The sequence below is a fragment of the Aspergillus foveolatus genome (genome assembly GCF_047715535.1).
Source record: "Aspergillus foveolatus strain CBS 279.81 unplaced genomic scaffold BDW70scaffold_17, whole genome shotgun sequence".
Taxonomy (NCBI): domain Eukaryota; kingdom Fungi; phylum Ascomycota; class Eurotiomycetes; order Eurotiales; family Aspergillaceae; genus Aspergillus; species Aspergillus foveolatus.
Window position 1 is genome coordinate 1 of NW_027396081.1, and position 19608 is coordinate 19608.

At 50.0% G+C, this 19608-nt stretch overlaps 8 protein-coding genes across 8 annotated transcripts; 5 read left to right on the forward strand and 3 right to left on the reverse strand.

Annotated features, from left to right (window-relative positions):
* The first annotated feature begins 890 nt into the window (after positions 1 to 890).
* Positions 891 to 2142, forward strand: BDW70DRAFT_30128 (uncharacterized protein). Its single transcript, XM_073743709.1, has 3 exons — positions 891 to 946; positions 996 to 1235; positions 1325 to 2142. Exons 2-3 carry the CDS (start codon positions 1215 to 1217, stop codon positions 1961 to 1963), a joined length of 660 nt encoding a protein of 219 aa, XP_073597013.1. The 5' UTR covers positions 891 to 946; positions 996 to 1214; the 3' UTR covers positions 1964 to 2142.
* A 102-nt stretch (positions 2143 to 2244) lies between these two features.
* BDW70DRAFT_158869 (cytochrome P450) lies at positions 2245 to 4045 on the forward strand (the record flags this gene model as incomplete). Its single annotated transcript, XM_073740597.1, has 4 exons — positions 2245 to 2412; positions 2473 to 3298; positions 3348 to 3432; positions 3490 to 4045. 4 exons carry the CDS (start codon positions 2245 to 2247, stop codon positions 4043 to 4045), a joined length of 1635 nt encoding a protein of 544 aa, XP_073597014.1.
* Positions 4046 to 4394: 349 nt separating this feature from the next.
* BDW70DRAFT_149362 (Zn(II)2Cys6 transcription factor domain-containing protein) lies at positions 4395 to 7453 on the reverse strand (the record flags this gene model as incomplete). Its single annotated transcript, XM_073738994.1, has 3 exons — positions 4395 to 5640; positions 6436 to 7014; positions 7311 to 7453. 3 exons carry the CDS (start codon positions 7451 to 7453, stop codon positions 4395 to 4397), a joined length of 1968 nt encoding a protein of 655 aa, XP_073597015.1.
* A 3451-nt stretch (positions 7454 to 10904) lies between these two features.
* Positions 10905 to 12342, reverse strand: BDW70DRAFT_134013 (putative toxin biosynthesis protein (GliH)). The gene is made up of 3 exons (XM_073736416.1): positions 11733 to 12342; positions 11090 to 11673; positions 10905 to 11041 (listed from the first exon to the last, which is right to left on the reverse strand). The coding sequence occupies exons 1-3, from the start codon at positions 12230 to 12232 to the stop codon at positions 10926 to 10928; spliced, it is 1200 nt and encodes a 399-aa protein (XP_073597016.1). The 5' UTR covers positions 12233 to 12342; the 3' UTR covers positions 10905 to 10925.
* A 383-nt stretch (positions 12343 to 12725) lies between these two features.
* BDW70DRAFT_134016 (putative MFS transporter) lies at positions 12726 to 14744 on the forward strand. The gene is made up of 2 exons (XM_073736417.1): positions 12726 to 14320; positions 14394 to 14744. The coding sequence occupies exons 1-2, from the start codon at positions 12898 to 12900 to the stop codon at positions 14630 to 14632; spliced, it is 1662 nt and encodes a 553-aa protein (XP_073597017.1). The 5' UTR covers positions 12726 to 12897; the 3' UTR covers positions 14633 to 14744.
* A 203-nt stretch (positions 14745 to 14947) lies between these two features.
* Positions 14948 to 16688, reverse strand: BDW70DRAFT_167040 (cytochrome P450; the record flags this gene model as incomplete). Its single annotated transcript, XM_073742144.1, has 2 exons — positions 15850 to 16688; positions 14948 to 15777 (listed from the first exon to the last, which is right to left on the reverse strand). Exons 1-2 carry the CDS (start codon positions 16679 to 16681, stop codon positions 14948 to 14950), a joined length of 1662 nt encoding a protein of 553 aa, XP_073597018.1. The 5' UTR covers positions 16682 to 16688.
* Positions 16689 to 16869: 181 nt separating this feature from the next.
* On the forward strand, positions 16870 to 18275 carry BDW70DRAFT_158875 (uncharacterized protein; the record flags this gene model as incomplete). Its single annotated transcript, XM_073740598.1, has 2 exons — positions 16870 to 16954; positions 17002 to 18275. 2 exons carry the CDS (start codon positions 16870 to 16872, stop codon positions 18273 to 18275), a joined length of 1359 nt encoding a protein of 452 aa, XP_073597019.1.
* Positions 18276 to 18378: 103 nt separating this feature from the next.
* BDW70DRAFT_158876 (serine hydrolase FSH) lies at positions 18379 to 19345 on the forward strand (the record flags this gene model as incomplete). The annotated part of the gene is made up of 3 exons (XM_073740599.1): positions 18379 to 18520; positions 18570 to 19278; positions 19330 to 19345. The coding sequence occupies 3 exons, from the start codon at positions 18379 to 18381 to the stop codon at positions 19343 to 19345; spliced, it is 867 nt and encodes a 288-aa protein (XP_073597020.1).
* Between the last annotated feature and the right edge of the window lie 263 nt (positions 19346 to 19608).

A 19608-nucleotide genomic window follows, 5' to 3' on the forward strand; every position in this document is an offset into this window, starting at 1 on the left:
TGTGGAAAGGGATGGACAATTGTCATTATTGGATGGCCGACATGGCCGCCTATCTATATCTAGCTTACTGAATGATGACTAAGCGAGCTCGACCCCAGGGGCAGGCGGTACCAGAGGGCAGTATGCCCCGACAATCTAGCTGAATCATGTGACCTCAGACACCAAGGCATAAACTACGTGTTGAACGGCGGCGAGGCCGTGACAGAGGGCATTGCCGATAACCAAGACCCAGGCCATAGCCTGTAACATGGCCTTGAATATGGGTAGTTGGATACTCTGGCAGATTGTCAATATACTCAGTTTGGAGTGTTGTAAGAGGAGATGATTTTGCATTAGTTAGGGAATCAGGATTCTACGGTCCTGCAATGATATAGTGGTTAGTGACCGCTTGTTAACCATTTAAAGGTAGTAACATACCTCGAGTCCCGAGCTAGAGCTCCCGATATCTAGAAGATTGTCGATATTAATATCTGGTTGATCACTATCCATTTCCTTGTTAAGCAGTTGCTAACCACTTGGCATATTGAGCAAGAAAGGGAGAAATAAAGGTAAATGAATATCAACAGCGCTGTAAGGTATTTAAGCCGGTCGCGCGACGCGATAATGCTGACTAACTGTCTTGGCTGTCACATGCCAGGGGGTAAGCGTCACGCGTTTCTTGGAACAGCTCGCGTGACCTGAGTACTCCTTATCATCGGCGTGTTTGTGGTCGCGTGACGGTCACAAGACTGCCAAGCTGCTTATATAATTGGTTTTGTATCGCGCGACAAAAAATCAGGTCTAACCGAGCTGCAACCACGCTGTACCGGAGGGCAGTATGCCCCGACAAGTTGCATCGAACACGTGAGAGCCTTCAATCTTCATCTCAAGGATCTGTCGGCAAATTGCTGAACCGAAAGCATCTCCTAAGTCAAGGAGCAGGTGGAATACGACTCTGGCTCTCCGGGTCAGTTCCCTAATAAATGGGATTGACGTAGAAGGGCTTAAACTAGCAGACCATGATGAATTGCCAGGTGACAAACTAGTCTCGAGTAGGTGAAAGATAGAGGTGCTTGATTTGTTGAATTAAGCAGGGCTGTGTGCAAAAAGGAGGGGTCGATTACTGGCCAGTTAGCCACAATTCTCAGCTTTCCATCACACCACCACAGAACTTACCTTGCAGTCGACGCAGCATAGACAACGACCTTTAACGGCTCTCCAATTAGCAGAGAGCAATGTTCTCAAGTACCCGGCGGGTAAGGACCTCTTTCCATCATCTAGCCAATGTTTTTTTTTTTTTTTGTTTTACTTTTAAGCTTCCAATTAACGACGCCCGACCACCTAGTCAGAAGGCCCCTGTGCAACCGAACTGGGGCAATTATCATCGCTGCTACCTCCGCGCGGGCCATACGAGTTCAGCCTCCTGCCAACACTCACTCGACCGTTAGAGGACCTCTCGAAATGCCTCGAAGGTGCAAGACAGACCTCTGCGACAGCAAATGGTTACAGTCCCGCAGGGCTCGTCCCGCTAGCGGATTCGATTCTGGCAATCTGTCAGGCTGCTTGTACAGCTTATGGTCTTGTTGACGATGCTGTTACGGCAGGTGCAGGTACAGGAAGCAGTGAGAATAGTCCTAGCGCCACGGGAATAGGGGCAGCAGGACTCGCCGGAGACCGCCCCTCCTCTTCCGGTGCATCGATCTGGCGCTGTGTAAAAACCCCCATGGCGCTGGGATCGCTTACGCTGCAGAATGAAGAAGAGTCGCTGCTCGCCCGGCAGATTGTGTATGCCGTGTTGACAAGCTTGAGCTCATTATTGCGAGAAGTTTATGTTCGAGAGAAGGACGTTGTTTCAGAGACTGATGTGGTGGGGGAAGGAGGGGTAGGAGCTGGAGCGGCGCTGTATGGGCGCGAAGGGGCTGGAGCCGTTAGTCAGTGTCTCTCAAGGGTTTTGGCGCTCTTGGGAAAGATAGTACCTGAGTGATTCTACTTTGTTGGTCTTTCGCACTTCCAATTTCCTACTTTGTTGCTGGCATTCGGCTACTAGGCACCCTCTACTCCGATAGGCTAGGATATTCTGATCCTGGTGTTGGGCGGAAACCTCCCGGCCCCGATATGCAGACTCATCGGGAGATTTCAAGCAAACCCAGAGCAATTACAAATCAGTCGGGATCAGAAAACAGACGAGCTCATCGTGATAGATAGACATATCAAGCCACGAGTAGGTGTTAAGAGGTTACCATAATCGACAACTTGATCATGACAATGGCAGCCCTCGGCGTCTTCAACGTTCCATACTCTGTGCCTCTCTTAGGAAGCACACTCGTTGTACTGATCGGCTTCATTGCTATCAAAGCTCTACGTGTTGGTTCGCGCCCAAAGGGACTGCCACCTGGACCGCCGACCGAGTTCATCTGGGGCAATACGAAACAGGTACATTCTCCAAGGGTCTGCGAGCGTGCATGTCCACAGCCAAATAACTAACGCCGTCAGATTAACCTGCTTTACCCACAATATCAGTACAGAAAATGGGCACAGCAATACGGGCCTGTCTATACAGTGATGCTAGGCGACACGGCGCACGTCGTTGTCAGCGGGCTGCGCGAAGTGAGAGACATTTTCATCAAGCAGGGAGCAAGGTCGCAGAATCGTCCGCCCTCTCGATTCCAGTTGCTCATGCGCGACGGCTTCTTCCCCGGGTTGAACAATGGAGAGAAGTGGCGACAGTCGCGCAAAATGTGGCAGGCCGTGCTCAACAACACTGCGGCGAAGCAGTACTTACCTTATCAGGAGTTAGAGACTCGCCAGCTGCTTTTTGATCTTCTCAGGGAGCCGACGGAATGGAGAGACCACATTGAGCGCTACAGTAACAGTGTGGCCATGACAATGGTTAATGGCAGGAGAATTATTGATGCCGCGGACCCCCGTGTGAAGGAGACCATTCAGGATCTGTATGACTTGGCCGAGACAGGCGTCCGCGGTGCATTTCTGGATTCCTGGCCATTCCTGTGGAAGCTGCCGGAATGGATGTTCCCTGTTTGTAAGCAGGCCCGCATGATTGCCGCAAAGCATCGTGAGTTCATCTGGAGGAATTATTCGGATGTTGCAAAGCGGACAAGTCAGGGAGAGGTGCTCCCTTCCGTCAACCATGCGATACAAGAAAAACTCAAGCAAGGCTGGCCAGGAGTTTCAGAGATCGAGGGTGCGGAAATTGGTCATCACTTGCTGACAGGCACAACCGACACTACCGCATCTACCCTGATCAACTGGGTCGCGGCCATGTGTCTCCATCCTGAAGCACAGAAAAAAGCTCAGGAAGGTATGTTCTTTTCCACCACCCCAAAGTACGTCATAGACTGACCATTCAGAAATCGACCGTGTTGTTGGGCCGAATCGGCTACCCACCGACGAGGACGCGGCGAATCTCCCTTATGTCCAACAGGTAATCCAAGAGTGAGTGTAAACATCCAGTTGTCGTTTCCACATATTCCTTGATCTGATTCCCACTAGGGCCCAGCGTTGGATCACGTCAGTTCCACTATCGCTTCCCCGCGCCGCCAACGCACCTGTACACTGGGGAAAATACACCATTCCCGAGGAAACTGGACTGATAATGAACTCGCACGCCCTCCACAACGACCCAGATATTTTTCCAGAACCAGACAAGTTTAGACCGGAGCGATGGGAGGGAAAGCCCAATGCCAGCTCCAACGGAGATGCGCAGCTTCTTTTCACTTTCGGAGCCGGCCGTCGAGTTTGTCCCGGACAGCATCTTGCCGAAAGGAGTTTGTTTCTCGTCATCTCGCATTGGCTCTGGGGATTTGATACTATACAAGCGACAGACGATGATAAAAATAAGATCCCCATTGACAAGGACGATTTGAGACCGGGATTTATCGTGTGTCTCAACCCATTCCCAGCAAAGATAACGCCTCGCACGGCTCAGCATCGCGAATTGATTGAAAGGATTTGGAACGAAGAATTGGAAGTCTCACTGGACCAGAATCAGCAGTGGAAGGCGACTCCAGAGGGTATTGCGAGACTTCTTGAGAGAGTTGGGAAGTGATCATGGTATCAACAAAACAATTGCAACCGCTGCACTGAACACAGGAATACAGTAGGAACTTAGGCCATTGAGAGGTAAATCTAGAGCTGACTGGATGGCAACTGCCACCCACATGGCGTCCCTGGATGAACTGAAAGAGGTAATCCGGACGTCACTTCGTTCGTTAGTCTGAGACGTATTTAAAAACTGTTGCAAATGAGAAAAGATAAGACAGTTGATGGTTAGCAATGGCTGAACCCAAGTCAACATGCAGAGTAAATCTATTCCAAACAGGGATATCACAGTATAAGCTTCAATCAGGGGAATCCGGTCATAACTTCGTAGTTTCAAAGCATAAAATCGCTACATCTCACTCCCATAACTGACACTGGCCACGAAGATAATCCAGTCGTTGAATCGAATCCGCCAGCACCAATTCCGCAGCGCGGTATATGCAATCGCCTGGACGGGTGGTAGCTGTCCGTCTCACTTCCTGCACCTTAACTGCGAGTTTCTTCAGTCGAAGCAAAATAAAATTCTTAAGAAAATACTGTTTGGCGTCCTCATCCAGTTCAGTATTACCCACGCGAAGTGAAACGTGGCAGACGTTCCTCCGCATACCATTAAAGCCATGAGGTGGTAACCGGGAAGGGCGCCCCCATGAACTAAATGTTCGTCGGTTGTAGCGCATATTCTCAGTATCCAATAGAGTCTTCTCCTCGATGATCCAGTCTAACATCTGGACTATGCGCTCTGTGATCGCTGATATGAGCAGGACAGACGAGCGATTGCCCAGGCATGCGTTGCAGCCTAATATTCGATCGAGTAAAGCACGGACATGGCCCTCAGCCTGCATTATCACGTCTATTGATGGCCTGGTGGACTCGGGGAGCGTCTGCCGGAGGAAGAGAAGGTGCTGTAATAGCGAGCTATAGCACTTCGCACCGCAATCACCGCACTCGCTGCTTGTATTCGAGGCTCCGGCGCTTAGTACGGGCAGCTGGTCAATTGGAGGAACATGCGATGAGAGCGCGGCGATAGGCAAGTTGTGGTCTGTTATGAGAAACGGGAAGGCGCCGAATGGATCAGTGATGGAGGGCGAATTCATCGAAAAGCCGTTGGGTGTGGTTGGATTGCTATGAGATCCTGGCAGGAGTCCACCTTTAGGAGACAATGAGTCTGCGAGGAAGGACTCAAAGGATGTCTGGAAGATGTCGTCGACAGGATCTATGCCACTACTTGCGGCGAAGTCGCCGGTTAGCACCCGGGGATCGACTGCCCCGGCGTCGGTCATGGCAGAGTCATTGGAAATATTGGCATTTGGATTCGTTCGCTGTATGGTGTTTTCATTTTGAATGTCATCTCCGGAATTGTTCGATTCAGGTCCTAAGCGACTGGATGGACTGGGCCTCTTGGGAGGACGTCCCGACCGACGTTGCGGGCTGTAGACGCAGGGCTGACGATGTCGAAGGCATCGGTGGCAGGACGGCTTGTGTTGACTGCATTTGACCTTAGCCTCCTGGCAGGTATCACAGGACTTGCGTAGGCGTTCCCAGTTACCGGCTAGCTCTGAACGCGTGGATGATGGGTTCACCGAGCTCATGGTGAGAACTGTCCTGGGTTGAGGAGGGTTGCGTGTTGAAGATCGAGGGGACAGGCCAGTTCGGTTTGCATTGTTTGCTGGGTTTGCCTTGTTTGCGATTGACGTTGGGGAGGGACTAAAGTTCTTACTGCCTGAAGCACCAGGCATCAAGTGCGAGGTCTTCAAAGTATGAACAGTATAAGCAAACAAACTGGATTCCTTATCTACTTCTCTGAAGTGCATAATAATATAGGCTCCCAACTCAAAACCCTCTGAGCTCGGCGTAAGCCGTTCGCTACCATGCCTCAGATGCAGATTGAGACCGCTAGGATCAGAACCCCTGAACGCGATCTGCAGGATTGATGATGATAATGTTGCATCGAACAGTAAGAGGCATGGCCAGCCGCGTTGGTTTCGCCGAACTGCAGAAGGATCACACAGGCTAACGAGTCAAGCTAACGCCAAAAGGTACCTTCACCAGAGTCCTCCTATAATCTTTCTGGATTCGCTACGTCGCATTGCTGCGCGTTGCCCAAATGTGTCCTCACAAGGGCTTGGCGTGGCGAACAGCGGCCGAGACAACTTCGCCTGACTCGGTGCTTGCAAAAGTACTTGGCTTAGTCGGCCGAGGTCCAGAATCACATATCACAAACGAATCGGCTCTGGTTTGCTTTAAGTTGCCTATTCTGAGATAGCTAGACGCCAGCGAACCCCGTACGCGAAAGCCAGAACCGCCCCCGGCCCTAAAACAATGGTGCCAAGCACAAGGGATACAACCATCGCAAAGGGCGATGCTAGTTTGAGGGGCGCGAGCAGATAGTAGGCGTACGGAATATAAGCCGCAACGAGCACGAGAATATCGTATTGCAGAAATTCGTGTGCTGCGCGAGCGAGTACAGAGGCGTCCAAGCGAGTAGATTCTTTAGCCGAGCGGGGCAGATAAAGCCGTTGGAGGACTAAGGTAAGAGCCCCCAAGCGGCCCTTTTTGGGAGACAGCCGCATGGCCAGAACTACAGCTCCTCCAAGAGCGTACCAATGCCCCACTGTGGCAGCGCAGCCGGCAACCAAATAAGGGCTAGCCTGAGAGGTTGCCTGACGGATCACTTGCGCGCCCAACGCCTTCTCTCCAACGATCTGCAGAAGTGAGAACACTACCGGGGCAAATCGGTATAACGCAATAGCACGTTGTCGGCTTTCCGTGCCAGACCGATGAAAGGCTGGCCAGAGGAAGGTGAACGGTAAAAAAGAGCCGATCGTAGCGCTCACCAATAACGCAGAACGAGATATCTCGGTCTTGACCGGATACAGAGGGTTGAAGCCAGTCGTTACTGCTTCCAATAAGAGGTAGAGGGGGTAGACGAAGGCAGCACCGTAAAACTGGTTGAAGACATTCCAAAAAGTTGGCAAGCTATCCGTCGGTAGATTATTAGAGCTTCGTTATACTCAAGACAGAAGGACCCGACTCACAGCAAAGATATAGTGGATAACGACTTGGATCTGGTGCTGACAAGCATGCAAAGTGCCATCGCTTGCATGGTCGAATGGATGTCCACCAGTAACAAGCGATAAAGTGGGCATGTTTCAGTCAACAATCCGTCGTAGAAGATTACCGCAGGAACCAATTTCTTATCCAAAAATTTCAAGTTAGTATATCTGCGCGTTAGGGGCGTTCCATCCGCAAAACGCCCAGTCTGCAGAACGGACTTGATAGCGAGTGCCACATTCCTTCGGCGAAGTGCAATCCTCCAGAGGGAATGGTATCCCAGTCCCGCTAGTCCGCCGTAGTAGCAGCTGAAGAAAATCAATTCAAGCCACGATAGCGCTAGGAGCGGAATTTGCCGCGTCATACTGTGAGGAAAGGAAATGCAGAACAATGTACGCGGATAGTGAGAGGAAGTAAGAAAAAGTAGATGCTCAATAGTTATATATATGGCCCATCTAGTTGCTTTTTATCAATTCGTTTCTACCCGAGTTTCGCCTCTCAAGCTGAAGAGCACTTAAACGTCGGCAAGAAACTATGAATGCAGAAGCCCCGTGGACCCCAGTTCGGGTAGTTTTGCTGGCAAACAGCAATGAGATTACTGTCTTGCTTACGCCATAAGTCCAAGTGATAATTAAATCCTTCCCGCTGCAGAGCAGATAACCCACATTAGGCACGCAAGGCTCCGTAGTAGGTATCTACCACATGCGGCGCTCTCCGGTTGCTTCCGAACAGGAAAACCGGTCCCTTTTCGGTTTCAGCAGTACACTCTTCGAAAATATTTGCTACATCGATAATTGTGATGAGCTTCGAGAATATTTGGTAATGCAAACAATAATCGTCCAGACGCTTCGATATCTGGCAACTTTGGCGTTCTCCTAAGCCAACTCTCCATTAAAACCCTTTATAATAAAACTTGCCTTTTCATTGGCTTTCCTTCTTAGAGCAGATCGTTTATTAATTATCGAGCAATACAATCTTTTCAACAGAAAACTAGCCTAATATTGGACTCATTACCACCCTGGTAGACGTATTGCGTTATGAAGAAGGATTGGCGACCACTCGAGGTCACTCCAGGGTATCCACAGCTTGGTTGTTACACAGCAGCATTCCACCTTCACGGTTCTACAGACAATCCATTAAACAGTCAAGATGCGTGTCTGTCTTCAACGTTCGGCTGTTAGGTGACGCTACCCCGCGGTATGCCCCTACCTCTAGTGACCTTGGCTGTTCCCGTCCATCGTCCACATTCAGACCTGCCTCTCCTGTACATCGACCATAGTCCGATAAGCTCGAGCTAACTCAATTATCCGAGCGGGAGGAGGGAAGATCCGATCCTACATACAGTGCGGGCCCGCCAAGCCGATCTTCGTTTAGCCGATAATCTCGCTTAGCGATATTTCATCGCGGGATCAGTTCCATTCTATATGATCATACCTCGCGTTACTATGTAACCCCGATCCCCGATATATCGAGAACCATATTGTCTATCTGAAAGCTCATTCTTATTGGATATCTTATTAATATATGGCTCCACCAAAAAACTTTCTGACGTCCAACGGTAGGCTTTAAAGAGACTGGGTTCATAGCCAGTCTCCTCGTCCAACACAGAAGGCCTGTATAGCATGATTTCAAGCTCGTTATAGTCACCGCTTGAGCCAGTCTACCATCTCTGATACCCTCAGTCAGCAATATCAATACCTTGACTCTGAATGTAATCCATCCTCAGCAACTCGCAAGGGCGTTGGCCAGTGGCGAGACCTTGAAGCTAACCTTTATGAATGGCATCATATACTTGATTGCAAAGGGGCGTATATCACTGGTGTTATCCGTATTGAGAGAGTACGTCAAATCTGGAGTTCTCTGCCTCAGTATCGTGATCACCCGCCACCTGCCTTCAGTAGTGGTTGGCTACATCGATTCAAACAACGCTATAATATCGAGCAGCGGACATACCATGGAGAAGCTAGCTCAGTACTAGAAGAGGCTGCGAAATAGATGAAGGCAATACGTACGTTTGCTGGCCAATATAATGAGGATGATATTTATAATATGGATGAAACTGGGCTTTTCTGGCGTATGCCTCCTTCTCGGGGTCTATCTTCCATCAATAGGCCAGGAATCAGGAATGATAAGAGTCGGATATCTATAATATGCTCTGTCAATGCCTCCGGAACTGATCGATTACCAATCTGGGTAATTGGAAACGACGTACGCCACGAGCTCTTCGCAATATAAATGTCACAGCAATCGGGATTCAGTGGCAATGGAACAAAAATGCCTGGATGAACCAAATTATCATGCGAGATGGCTCCTGGAATTCTACCAACACATTGGCCAGCGGTCAATCCTTCTTACAATGGACAACCTCCCTGCGCATCTTTCTGGCCTAGAGCTGGCACCACCACCTCCCAATGTACGCATCTGCTGGCTCCCAAAGAATTCAACAAGCCGGTTCCAGCCTCTCGATCAGGGGATTATCCAGAACCAAACGGGCTGCACTGAAATAAAGACCCACTGATCTACCTCCATTACTCAATCGAGTAAAAAAGTTACCGTAACACCTAAGTAGTGGCAAAGGACACCAAACCAGACCTGTGTAGCTCTTTGCTGGTTTAAGTTTAAAAGTCAATTGAAAATAAAAATCAACACAGCAGATATGTACACCTTGACACACCGGTAGGAGCTCAAAATAGCGGGTTTGTCGAGGTCTACCTGAGATGCGCCATATCAAAAGGCAGAGCGATGGTGGTGTCAGTAAACAATTGCTCGCAACATGATGTGAATAAACGGTCCAAGAAGAGTAGCTTTAAAGGTCAGCTGCGGAAATAGCAGCTCCTCGAACGAATCAACCTGTTCTGCATAGGCAAGAAACTCTCACTCGGTATCTCATTCAACATGTGGTTGTTGAAAATACGACTGCGTCATGTCAAGCAAAATTGATCAAAGCTGGACTATTACTTGCTTTCAATGACAGAATCATAACCCTTTTCACTCAGACAACTGTCAACATCTTTGGTGCACACCTAGACCATGACAAAACCCGCGACGGGTCCAAGGTCCGAACACGGCTTGGGTCGAGGGTCAGGACCCGCGCGGGTTTCTGGAGACCCGTGGGTTACTGTTAAGGATCTACTTTGTCAGGATAGATCGGCCTGTTAACCAGGTAAGGATGCCAACCCCATGTAGAATTAACAATGGGAGAATGAATAGCCAGAGTAGTCAAAACTAAACCTTGGGGATCCCCAATCCAGGGAATCTCTCTTGGTCCTAAATATATCTATAGAGCTGTACACATGTAACCTAGTGGCAATATTATAACAAAGCCTTGTCTAGAATAGTAGCTAATCCTGATAGTTCTGCCAGTGTAGTATCTCCCAGAGAAGGATCCCTAGATCCTGATTGTGTCCAGAGCTTCCATGATTGTCTGCCTGAGGCACTTGACCCTTGATATCAGATGATTCAGATCCCAACAGGATCTGTAACAGTTATCCGCCAAGAACCCATATTCCATAAAATCTCCTAGTTGGGCTATATTCTCTGCATAAAGTTACTGATTCATGAAATAGTTGGTTTATGCGGCATGTTGGTATTGTTTGTCAATCTATCAAAAACCCGCGCGGATTCGAGATCTCTCATGCACGCCCAGCCCAAGACTACTGGTATAATGGTAGAACTGCATGAAATACAAGGATTACAGAGCAAAATTATACTGTCTTCTTACAGCAGTATATGTCTGCACTTAGATAATCCAGCTGGCCCTGAATATTTAATGGAGAAACACAATTGGTAATGCACATTTATCTAGCTGTTGGATATATATTTTTATCGCTCCACAATTAGGCAGCACATACGCCAGTGAACCCTCCAATGTCGGACACAAAGCCAACAGGCAAGGCATAGATAAGGGTCATCCAATAAGCCGTCCAAATGTAACCGAGGAAACGAACAAAGTCTGTAGCCGAATTAGAACTGAATATACACGACCACAAGGTCAACTTACTGCCGTCTTGAATACCCGCCTCCCTGCCGTAATACTTAAGAATATCCTCGACGGTGATGACCGCCGCATAGGCCGGCATCTGCCAAAACATCCCCCAGCCATATTCCGCGGACGGGATCAGTAATGCACAGGCATAATGCTGGACTCCAGACACCAGAAACCCTACATAAAGCCTGCTGTACTTGTAAAGTAATGTCCCCTTCTGCGCATTAAGAGCATTGGCGACGATGTCGCCACACCTTGTAAAAATCTGTCGGAAAATCTGATGCCAGACGCGTCCCCAGAAATTGCGCACTGTGTAGAGATCGCGTATATTGCCGAAGAGGCTGGGCCAGCGATCGGGTGTTGATAGATGGAATCCCACGAAGAGTATTGAAGCTTTTCGGTATTCGCTGTCCAGCATCAGACTATCACGAACTAACTGCAGCGCCACGATGCTGTGTCTGTTGAGCAAGGGGAGGGAACTGAAGTAGACATGGGCGTCGACCTGAGCGGGCCAGAGTGCGCAGAATGCGTACTTCCGGACTAGGTCTGAGATGTACTGGTTCAACAGGACTCTCCCTGCATTGGAAACAAGGAACTCCCTGAATGTAGAAAGTCAGCTCGTCATCCGTCACAAGAAAGAGGAAGTAATAATTTATACCAGCGTGACTGTGTTCGTTCGGCGCCCCGTGGAAGGTGCTGGTCCACGAAATTCCATCCCTGGCCTCGCCAGCACGACCAGAGCTCCACGCTCCACCTCACTTTAGTCAACACATGACGAAGAGCACTGCTATCCTTTGTACCCGTATAAGTGATCGTTGTGCCGGACTGGGTAGTCTGGTGATAGTCGATCTCGGGCGTCCCTGCCACAAACATGAGAAGCCAGCGCACGGTGATCGAAATCATGAATATCGCATCCATGAAAAAAGCAGGTCCGGAGACCCAATGAGTCAGGACATGAAGCCATAGACTAGTGAAAGCCGTAAGCCCGACAATGACGCGTAGAGGACCGGGCGGAGGCAGAGTGGTTAGGACAGCGACCGCCATGAAAGTAGGGGTCAGAAGCTTCGCAGCCCAAACAGGCATCTCCCCACGAGATGAGTACGCATACTGCATGGCTTGGAGATTGCTAGTGAGGTTCTGAATTACATAGTCCGCCATAGTGCCCTGACTGTGAGCGAGCTGTGAGATGTATGCCTGCGGTTTCGAAGAAGTAGCGAAAAAAACATGTGAAGGCAGGCTGGTAACACCACAGGCATTCTTAGTATAACCTTTTGATAGAATATACCTGAGGATAAAGCATAGGGGCACAGATGGAGTGAAGGGAAAGCCCTTGAGATGGCTCGGGTGGTTTGTTTGTCAGCATCGGTGATAGCTCGGGAGGTTTTCGTGCAGTTTCAGGTGCGAAATAAGGCTCAGCAAATCGAAAGAATGCTAGAAGCTAGTTGAATGATTGGTACTGAAACTAGATCCTAGGACCCTGATTAATGTAGATTACTGTAGCAATGTCTCCGAGAGACATTCTGGTGCGGGTGATCCTCAGTCGCCGGTTGTGCTTCAGCCCTAATCTCCCGGTAACCATCCGATGGAAAGAAAATCCTCAGAATCATGTAGCTCATCTGAGGTATCGCCATGAATAATTTCAAATCGTGATTGTTAATCAATTCTCTCCGGGAGGGACAACGTTGGCCCGCTGTGAACGTCTTAAGGGGGTTTGTATAGGTTGCTGAAACCGGTGTCTCCTTCCTGACTTCGAGTCGTTAGTTCCAAGTTTTGGGCCACGCAATAGAGTCCTCTTCGAATCTCTTCGGTATTCTCCGGATACCATGGCACCAGACGATACAGTAAAGCAAGAGCACAGCTGCTCTACCGATAGCGAGAAACAAGACAGCAGCTGCGCATCTGACAACGATCAACCGAAAGAAGCCCAGAGCCCTCGCAACATACATGGCCTGCTATGGGTTGTCACTATTCTGGCCATCTACAGTTCCACATTTCTGTTTGCGCTTGACAATACTATCGTCGCCAACATCCAACCCGCTATCATATCCTCCCTTAATGGCATCGAGAAGCTCGCCTGGTCCGGTGTCGCCTTTGTGATGGCATCGAGTGCCACAGTCCTGACATGGCTTCAGATCTTCAATCAATTCAACATCAAGTGGATGTACATATTTTCCATTGCAGTGTTCATGGGGGGCTCGGCAATCTGTGGTGCAGCCCAATCGATGGATATGCTGATTGGAGGCCGTGTCATCTGTGGCATCGGCGGTGTTGGTCAGTACGTCGGCGTGATGAACTTCCTCCCCCGCCTAACGACGATGCAAGAGCGTCCCATGTACGTGAGTGCGATGGGCTTGACGTGGGGTGCAGGGACAGTACTGGGCCCGATCATCGGCGGCGCCTTTACCGATAGCTCAGCAGGATGGCGATGGTCATTCTACATCAACCTCGTTGTTGGTGGCCTCTTTGCGCCAGTCTACATATTCCTCCTCCCATCGCTAGAGCCACAACCTGCGGGGACAACTGTGGCCGATCGCCTGAAGCGTATGGACTTAGTGGGAACGCTTATTCTCTTTGCCGCCTTTGCTGCTGGAGTCATTGGCATAAACTTCGCAGGTGCAATGTATCCCTGGAGCGAACCGGGTATTATAGTCGCGATCACCCTTGGCGGAGTCCTTTTCATCGTGTTCGGAATCCAGCAGACATACTGCATCCTAACGACGGAGGAGACCCGACTCTTTCCCGTGGAACTTGTTTCGTGGCGACAACCTCTGCTCTCGCTGCTCTTCGTCTGCGGCTGCTGTACTGGCGTTTGCGTAACGGTCCCGACGTACGTGATCCCACTGTACTTTCAGTTCACTGAAGCCGACGAATCGCTTCAATCCGGCGTCCGACTCCTTCCGTTTGTCTGTCTGCTGGTCTTCAGCTGCGTCTCTGGTGGCTATCTTGCAGGCCGCTTGGGTTACTATATCCCATGGTACATCATGGGCGGTGGGTTCTGCCTGATAGGGTCCGCTCTCATGTATACCATCAAACCCAGCAGCGGTCCAGGAGCCACCTATGGGTACAGCTCGCTGATTGGGTTGGGGGCTGGCATGTACCTTCAACTAGGCCATGCGGTAGCGCAAGCCAAGGTCAAGCCGGAGAAGGTCCCGGCAGCCGTGGCATTTACCACAACGGCGCAGCTGAACGGACTGACGTTTGCGCTTGTGCTGTCGCAATGTGTCTTCGTAAACGAGGCGGCGAAGCGTGAGTAACTCTTACTGCCGAACTCCTTCAGCCATTACCAGAGCTGTTGTATTTATAAGCTAATATCCTTTAGGCATCGGCTGGATCCTCCCTCATGAATCACGTTCAACGATTGTCGACGCGATCTCTGGAACCGGGTCAACTTTCGTGCAGGAATTGCCAGCAGCTACGCAAAATGAAGTCCTCGGCGCAATTGTAACCGCCATTGATCGGACATATATCCTCTGCATAGTTGCAGCTGCTGTGACCTTGCTCGCAACTTTTGGAATGAAATGGGAGCGTCTGTTCATCGAAGCTGCCGCTGCAGCCTAGCTGCCTTAACGGTCTGCTGCATTCATGCAAATCCTGTAGCAAAATTTTGATGGGTGCGGACTGAACTAGCTCGGCTTATACGCATATTGGGGTGTCTGGGTATGGATTTTCAGCATCAGGTTATATACTTGATTACTCCGGCAAATGTTCTGTTCAAGGTAATATTGCCAATGGAACAAAATTGGCTACTACAACGTACCGTGATTTTAATTTGTAATAATTGTGTTTATTTGTGTGAGGGACATAGAGAAATATCAAGGCCAGAACCTAGCCCCAACGTAGATCTACATACAGTCGAGAAAAACGTAGGCAGTCTCACGGAGAACGAGCTGGCCATTCCGTCCGCCGAATGGCCCGAACGTAGAAATTCACCGGGCGAATCACAATAAAGTCCGGATCATACTCTATCCCCTCGTTGGTGGCGTTCACAAACTCGTAGCGATAGACAAGCTCAGCCAAGGATACCTTTACTTCTTGCAACGCCACGTTGAACCCGACACAGCTGCGCGGACCAGCCGCAAATGGCACATACACGCTTCGGTGCCGATTTTTGACTTGCTCCGTCCGCCATCGGTCGGGGTCGAAGCGGTCCGGATTCTCCCAATATGCCGTGTGGTGGTGGAGGTGAGGGATACTTGGGATGAGAATTGAACCCTGCGGCAGAGCCCACCCGCCCGGAAGGATGATGTCCTTCTTGACGTTTCGGGCTGGCTGGAAAGATGGACTGTGCATGCGTTGGGTTTCCTTGACGAAGGCGTCTAGGAAGGGTAGGGCTTGGATCTCGTCGTACGTCCATCGTTTATCAGAGACGGCGCCGTGATCAACCAATTCTTGGAGGAGCCGGTCTTGCTGACCGGGGTATTCGACAAGAGAGTATATGAGCCAAGAGAGGAAAGCAGAGCTAGTCACGAAGCCGGCGCCGACTAGAGCGAGCGTGTTGCTGAGGATGTACTCATGGTGGAGCTTGTTTCCATGTTCGTCCGTTGCTCGCGCCAGGTAGTCTACCAGACACGTTGCATGTAGCGCAGCTGTTTGAATAGGAAGGTCGCCAGTTGTGCCACCGTTCCTTTTCTGGCACGTCATGACGGCCTCCTCGATGAGACCGTATAATTCCCTTCGAGTGTTTTTAAGGACGACGGGGTCTCCTGTTAATACATTCAAAACAGTCTCAGCAACGGCAGACCTGGAAACCCAAGCTCAAGAACTGGAAAACATACCGAATGGTAGATAGGAATACCATGCTCCCTTTGTTTGTACGCGGCGATTGAGCGTAAGGTAGCGCTGAAGGAGAACAATGATAGGATGTACCGGACTGTCAACGGCGTCGAAATGATGAAGATCGACTCCAAGTACCAGCTGACAGATCACTTGAGAGGCTAGTTTTGCTGTTAAGTGATAGACATTGAAGGCTTGTTCGTTGTTATCGAATATATCCAGCACGTTAAATACGGTGTCTACCGACTGCTGAAGTAGAGGAGTGTAATGCCGAACGGCTCGAGGGGTCATGCTGGGGGGAATGAACTTGTGCGCCTCTTTCCACGCCGGGGATTCGGTATCACATAGAAAGAGTGCTGTCTGGTCCCTGATCCCGAAAAGCGGATGATTCGCTGACGATGGTGCTTTGGTGAAGTAGTCATTGTCCCTGAACGCAAGTGCCGCAATGTCTGGGTCGTTCGTGAGGTATGTCACTCTGCCCATATTGTTAGTCCGGATAACGGACCCATACTTGTTGAAGAGACGTTCGTGATTTCCAAGATGATCTGGATAGATCTCAAAATGGTTTCCGAATATAGGGATCCCTTGGGGCTGTTGAGGGCTGCGTACGGGGCGCCCGTTGATAGTTATACCGACTGATTCACTTCGCAAAATATTCTCGATAGTACTTATTGGGCCATGACAATCATGAAAGTCGATTCCTTCTGCATTCAATATATTAAAGACTTCTGCTAGTCCCCGTCGAAGCGCGTCCACTGTCTTTGGATCACCAACATCGAGCTCGCGTGTCGAGCGTTCCCTTTCACCAATAAGGTAGAATGTCTGGACTGTCATATTGAACGAGCTCGGAATCATGGGCTTTGCGAACCGAACTCGAAGATCGTCCAAATATCATTATATCGCAATTGCGCTCGGTCAGTTTTGTGAACCTCCCGAACCTCCCGTAAGACTCTCCTCTTTTATACCTTACGGGTTTCTATTGGCCTTGGTTGCGGAAAACACCTGGATCTTTGCGAGATATCATGGCATCCCCGGCTAGCATTACTCTGGCTGAAGTCGCGCGGCACAGCAGCCCGAATGACCTCTGGATTGTGATAGAGGGAAACGGTAAGAACCGTGCAGCGCAGACGAGCTCAACTAACGACATGGCGTAGTCTACGATGTAACAGACTATCGTGAGGACCATCCCGGAGGTGATGAAATTCTCCGCCAATTTGCTGGAAAGGATGCCACGACAGACTTTCAAGACGCCGGCCACTCGAATGACGCCTACATGAAACTGAAGACGTTGCTCGTCGGTAACTTGCAATCGAAAACCATACCGGAAAATCAACCCGAAGAAAGTTCACGTATCGTTTCAATTGCCGAAAGCGATAGAGGCAAAATCCCGACCAAACGACAGACATGGAATGGAAAAGACTCGTTGAAGTATGGCCAGCTACCTAGCCTAGTGCTTGCGGGAGGGCTAGCATTGTTGCTCTTTACACTAAAGCAAGACCCCTGGCAATCTATCCAGGGCTATCTCTCGCAAGCCCAGATTTTACGAGTTCAGTCGAGCGGTTGGGTAGGGTTTCTCGGCGGATTCCTGAGTGCCACAACATTAAACACTGCTGCCGCAACTTTTGTTGGATTGACAGCCAAAAAGACTCTTTTGCTACGACACCGCGAGCTGGAGGAGTATCCGCGCATAAAGCAGCATTATTTGCCGCTTCCTCCAAGAAAATATGGCACCAGCGGTGAAAAGACCCAGCAGTTTCTGACACTAGTGGATCGCCAATGCATCGCCCCAAATGTGTACAAGGTGCGGCTCCAGGGCGACGGATTGGTAATTGGACTAGGGCAGCATCTCAAAATATTGGCCGAGATAGACGGAAGAAAAATCCAGCGAAGCTACACCCCAGTCTCCCCCGTTGGGAATTCGCCTAAAGTGGATTTGATCATCAAGGTTTACCCCAAGGGCCAGCTAGGCAATTATCTTCTCAATCTCCCGCTCCAATCGCGGGTGGAGATACGCGGTCCGTTTGGTAGATATTCCCCGAACCCGACATGGAAGCATATCGCATGCATAGCAGGGGGTACCGGAATTGCCCCGATATACCAGGTAATGCGGGATTGGCCCGGTGAAGTTACCCTCCTCTATGGAAATGAAACATGGGAGGACATCCTTTTGCGGGAGGAGCTGGAACAACTGGTTCTTCAGTCACCGGGAAGATTTAAAGTGCACCATGTTTTGGGCCAACCAAAGTCGGACTGGAAGGGCCTTAGTGGCTGGATAACGAGAGAGGTAATTCAGGACTTACTGCCGGAACCGTCTTCAAGCACTGGGTTCTTGGTTTGCGGACCTGACGGGATGGTGCGGGCAATTCGGGGACATTTTGAAGCTATTGATGCGAATAGCGAGGAGAAGGCCAATGTGTTCGTTTTCTAGACTGCGCTAGGCGGTCTATATAAGAACTTGATAGTTTTCAAGGCAAAATTCAACATATCTGTCCTCATTTAACATTCTCTCCCTAACTATCGACGCCACCATCATGCCCAAGATACTCTGCTTACACGGTTACGGGACATCTGCCTCGATCCTCCAGCATCAGCTGGGTCCCTTTATGGCGGCTGCTGATCCCAGTTATGAGTTCGTCTTCCTGGAAGGCGAGATAGAATGCCAAAAGGCCCAAGGTCCATACCCTCGTCGAAGCAAGGTCGCATCCAAGTAACAAGATTGCAGGACTGGGGCCCTTCGTGAAGGGGCCGTTCCTATGCTACAACGAGAGCTTCGCGCCAGCTGACATTCAGGAGTCCTGCGACCTCATCGACGAGATGATACAAACAGCCGGCCCATTCGACGGGATAATTGGCTTTAGCCAGGGCGGCTCGGTCGCCCTTTCGTATCTGCTCCAACGCCAGATCGACGGACACCCCCCTCCCTTTCGGTGGGCCGTGTTTTTCTCTACGGTGATCGCATTTGCTCCCAATGACACCTTCGGCAGCAGCATCCTTGCCAATCTTACCGACCACGAGATCCATCTGTTGGATGGGTACCCCGCTACGGATCTCTCGCCGCTTCACCCGCTGACCCGAGCCCTATGCGAGACAACTGCGCAAACTTTTTACTCTGCCAAAACCGGGGGGTTTATCTCCCCTAATACCCCAGTCGCGGAGTTCTCTAAGCGGGATGATCCCTCTCAGCCGCGGGTCTTCCATCCGGCCTTATTGGGGGACCGGATTCCCATTCCGACTGTGCATATTACCGGCCGGAAGGACAATAGCTTGATGGTGGGTCTCTCTGTTCTTGTACAAGGCCTCTGTGATCAGCGTCTGGTACGATCCTTGACCCATTCCGGTGGCCACAATCTCCCCCGGTCTGCGGATGATGTCCGTGCCGCATGGGCTGCTGTGGACTGGGCTATCCAACATAGTCAGAAGCAGCATATCTGGTGAGTTGGCCAGTGCTAAATGTGCTTGTCTATAGTGCCAACGTTGAACAGGCCGTCGACTCTGTGAGACATGATTTTATTATGCCCTCCATATAGATTATATAATAGAAGTACTCTTATATTGATATAATTGATCCGTAATAAAACACATAAATTATAATAAGAAGGTATTTCGGTGCCAATCTTACATCCTCCAGCTTGGTCTGCGCACTAAACCACACGAAACCTCTCGGCAAGATATTGATTGCAAGTAGGCATAGAGTAAACCGTGACCGTGCAGATTGTGTTCCATTTTCTTCCCCGCTAGCCTTATCTCTGTTCTTGTCACGC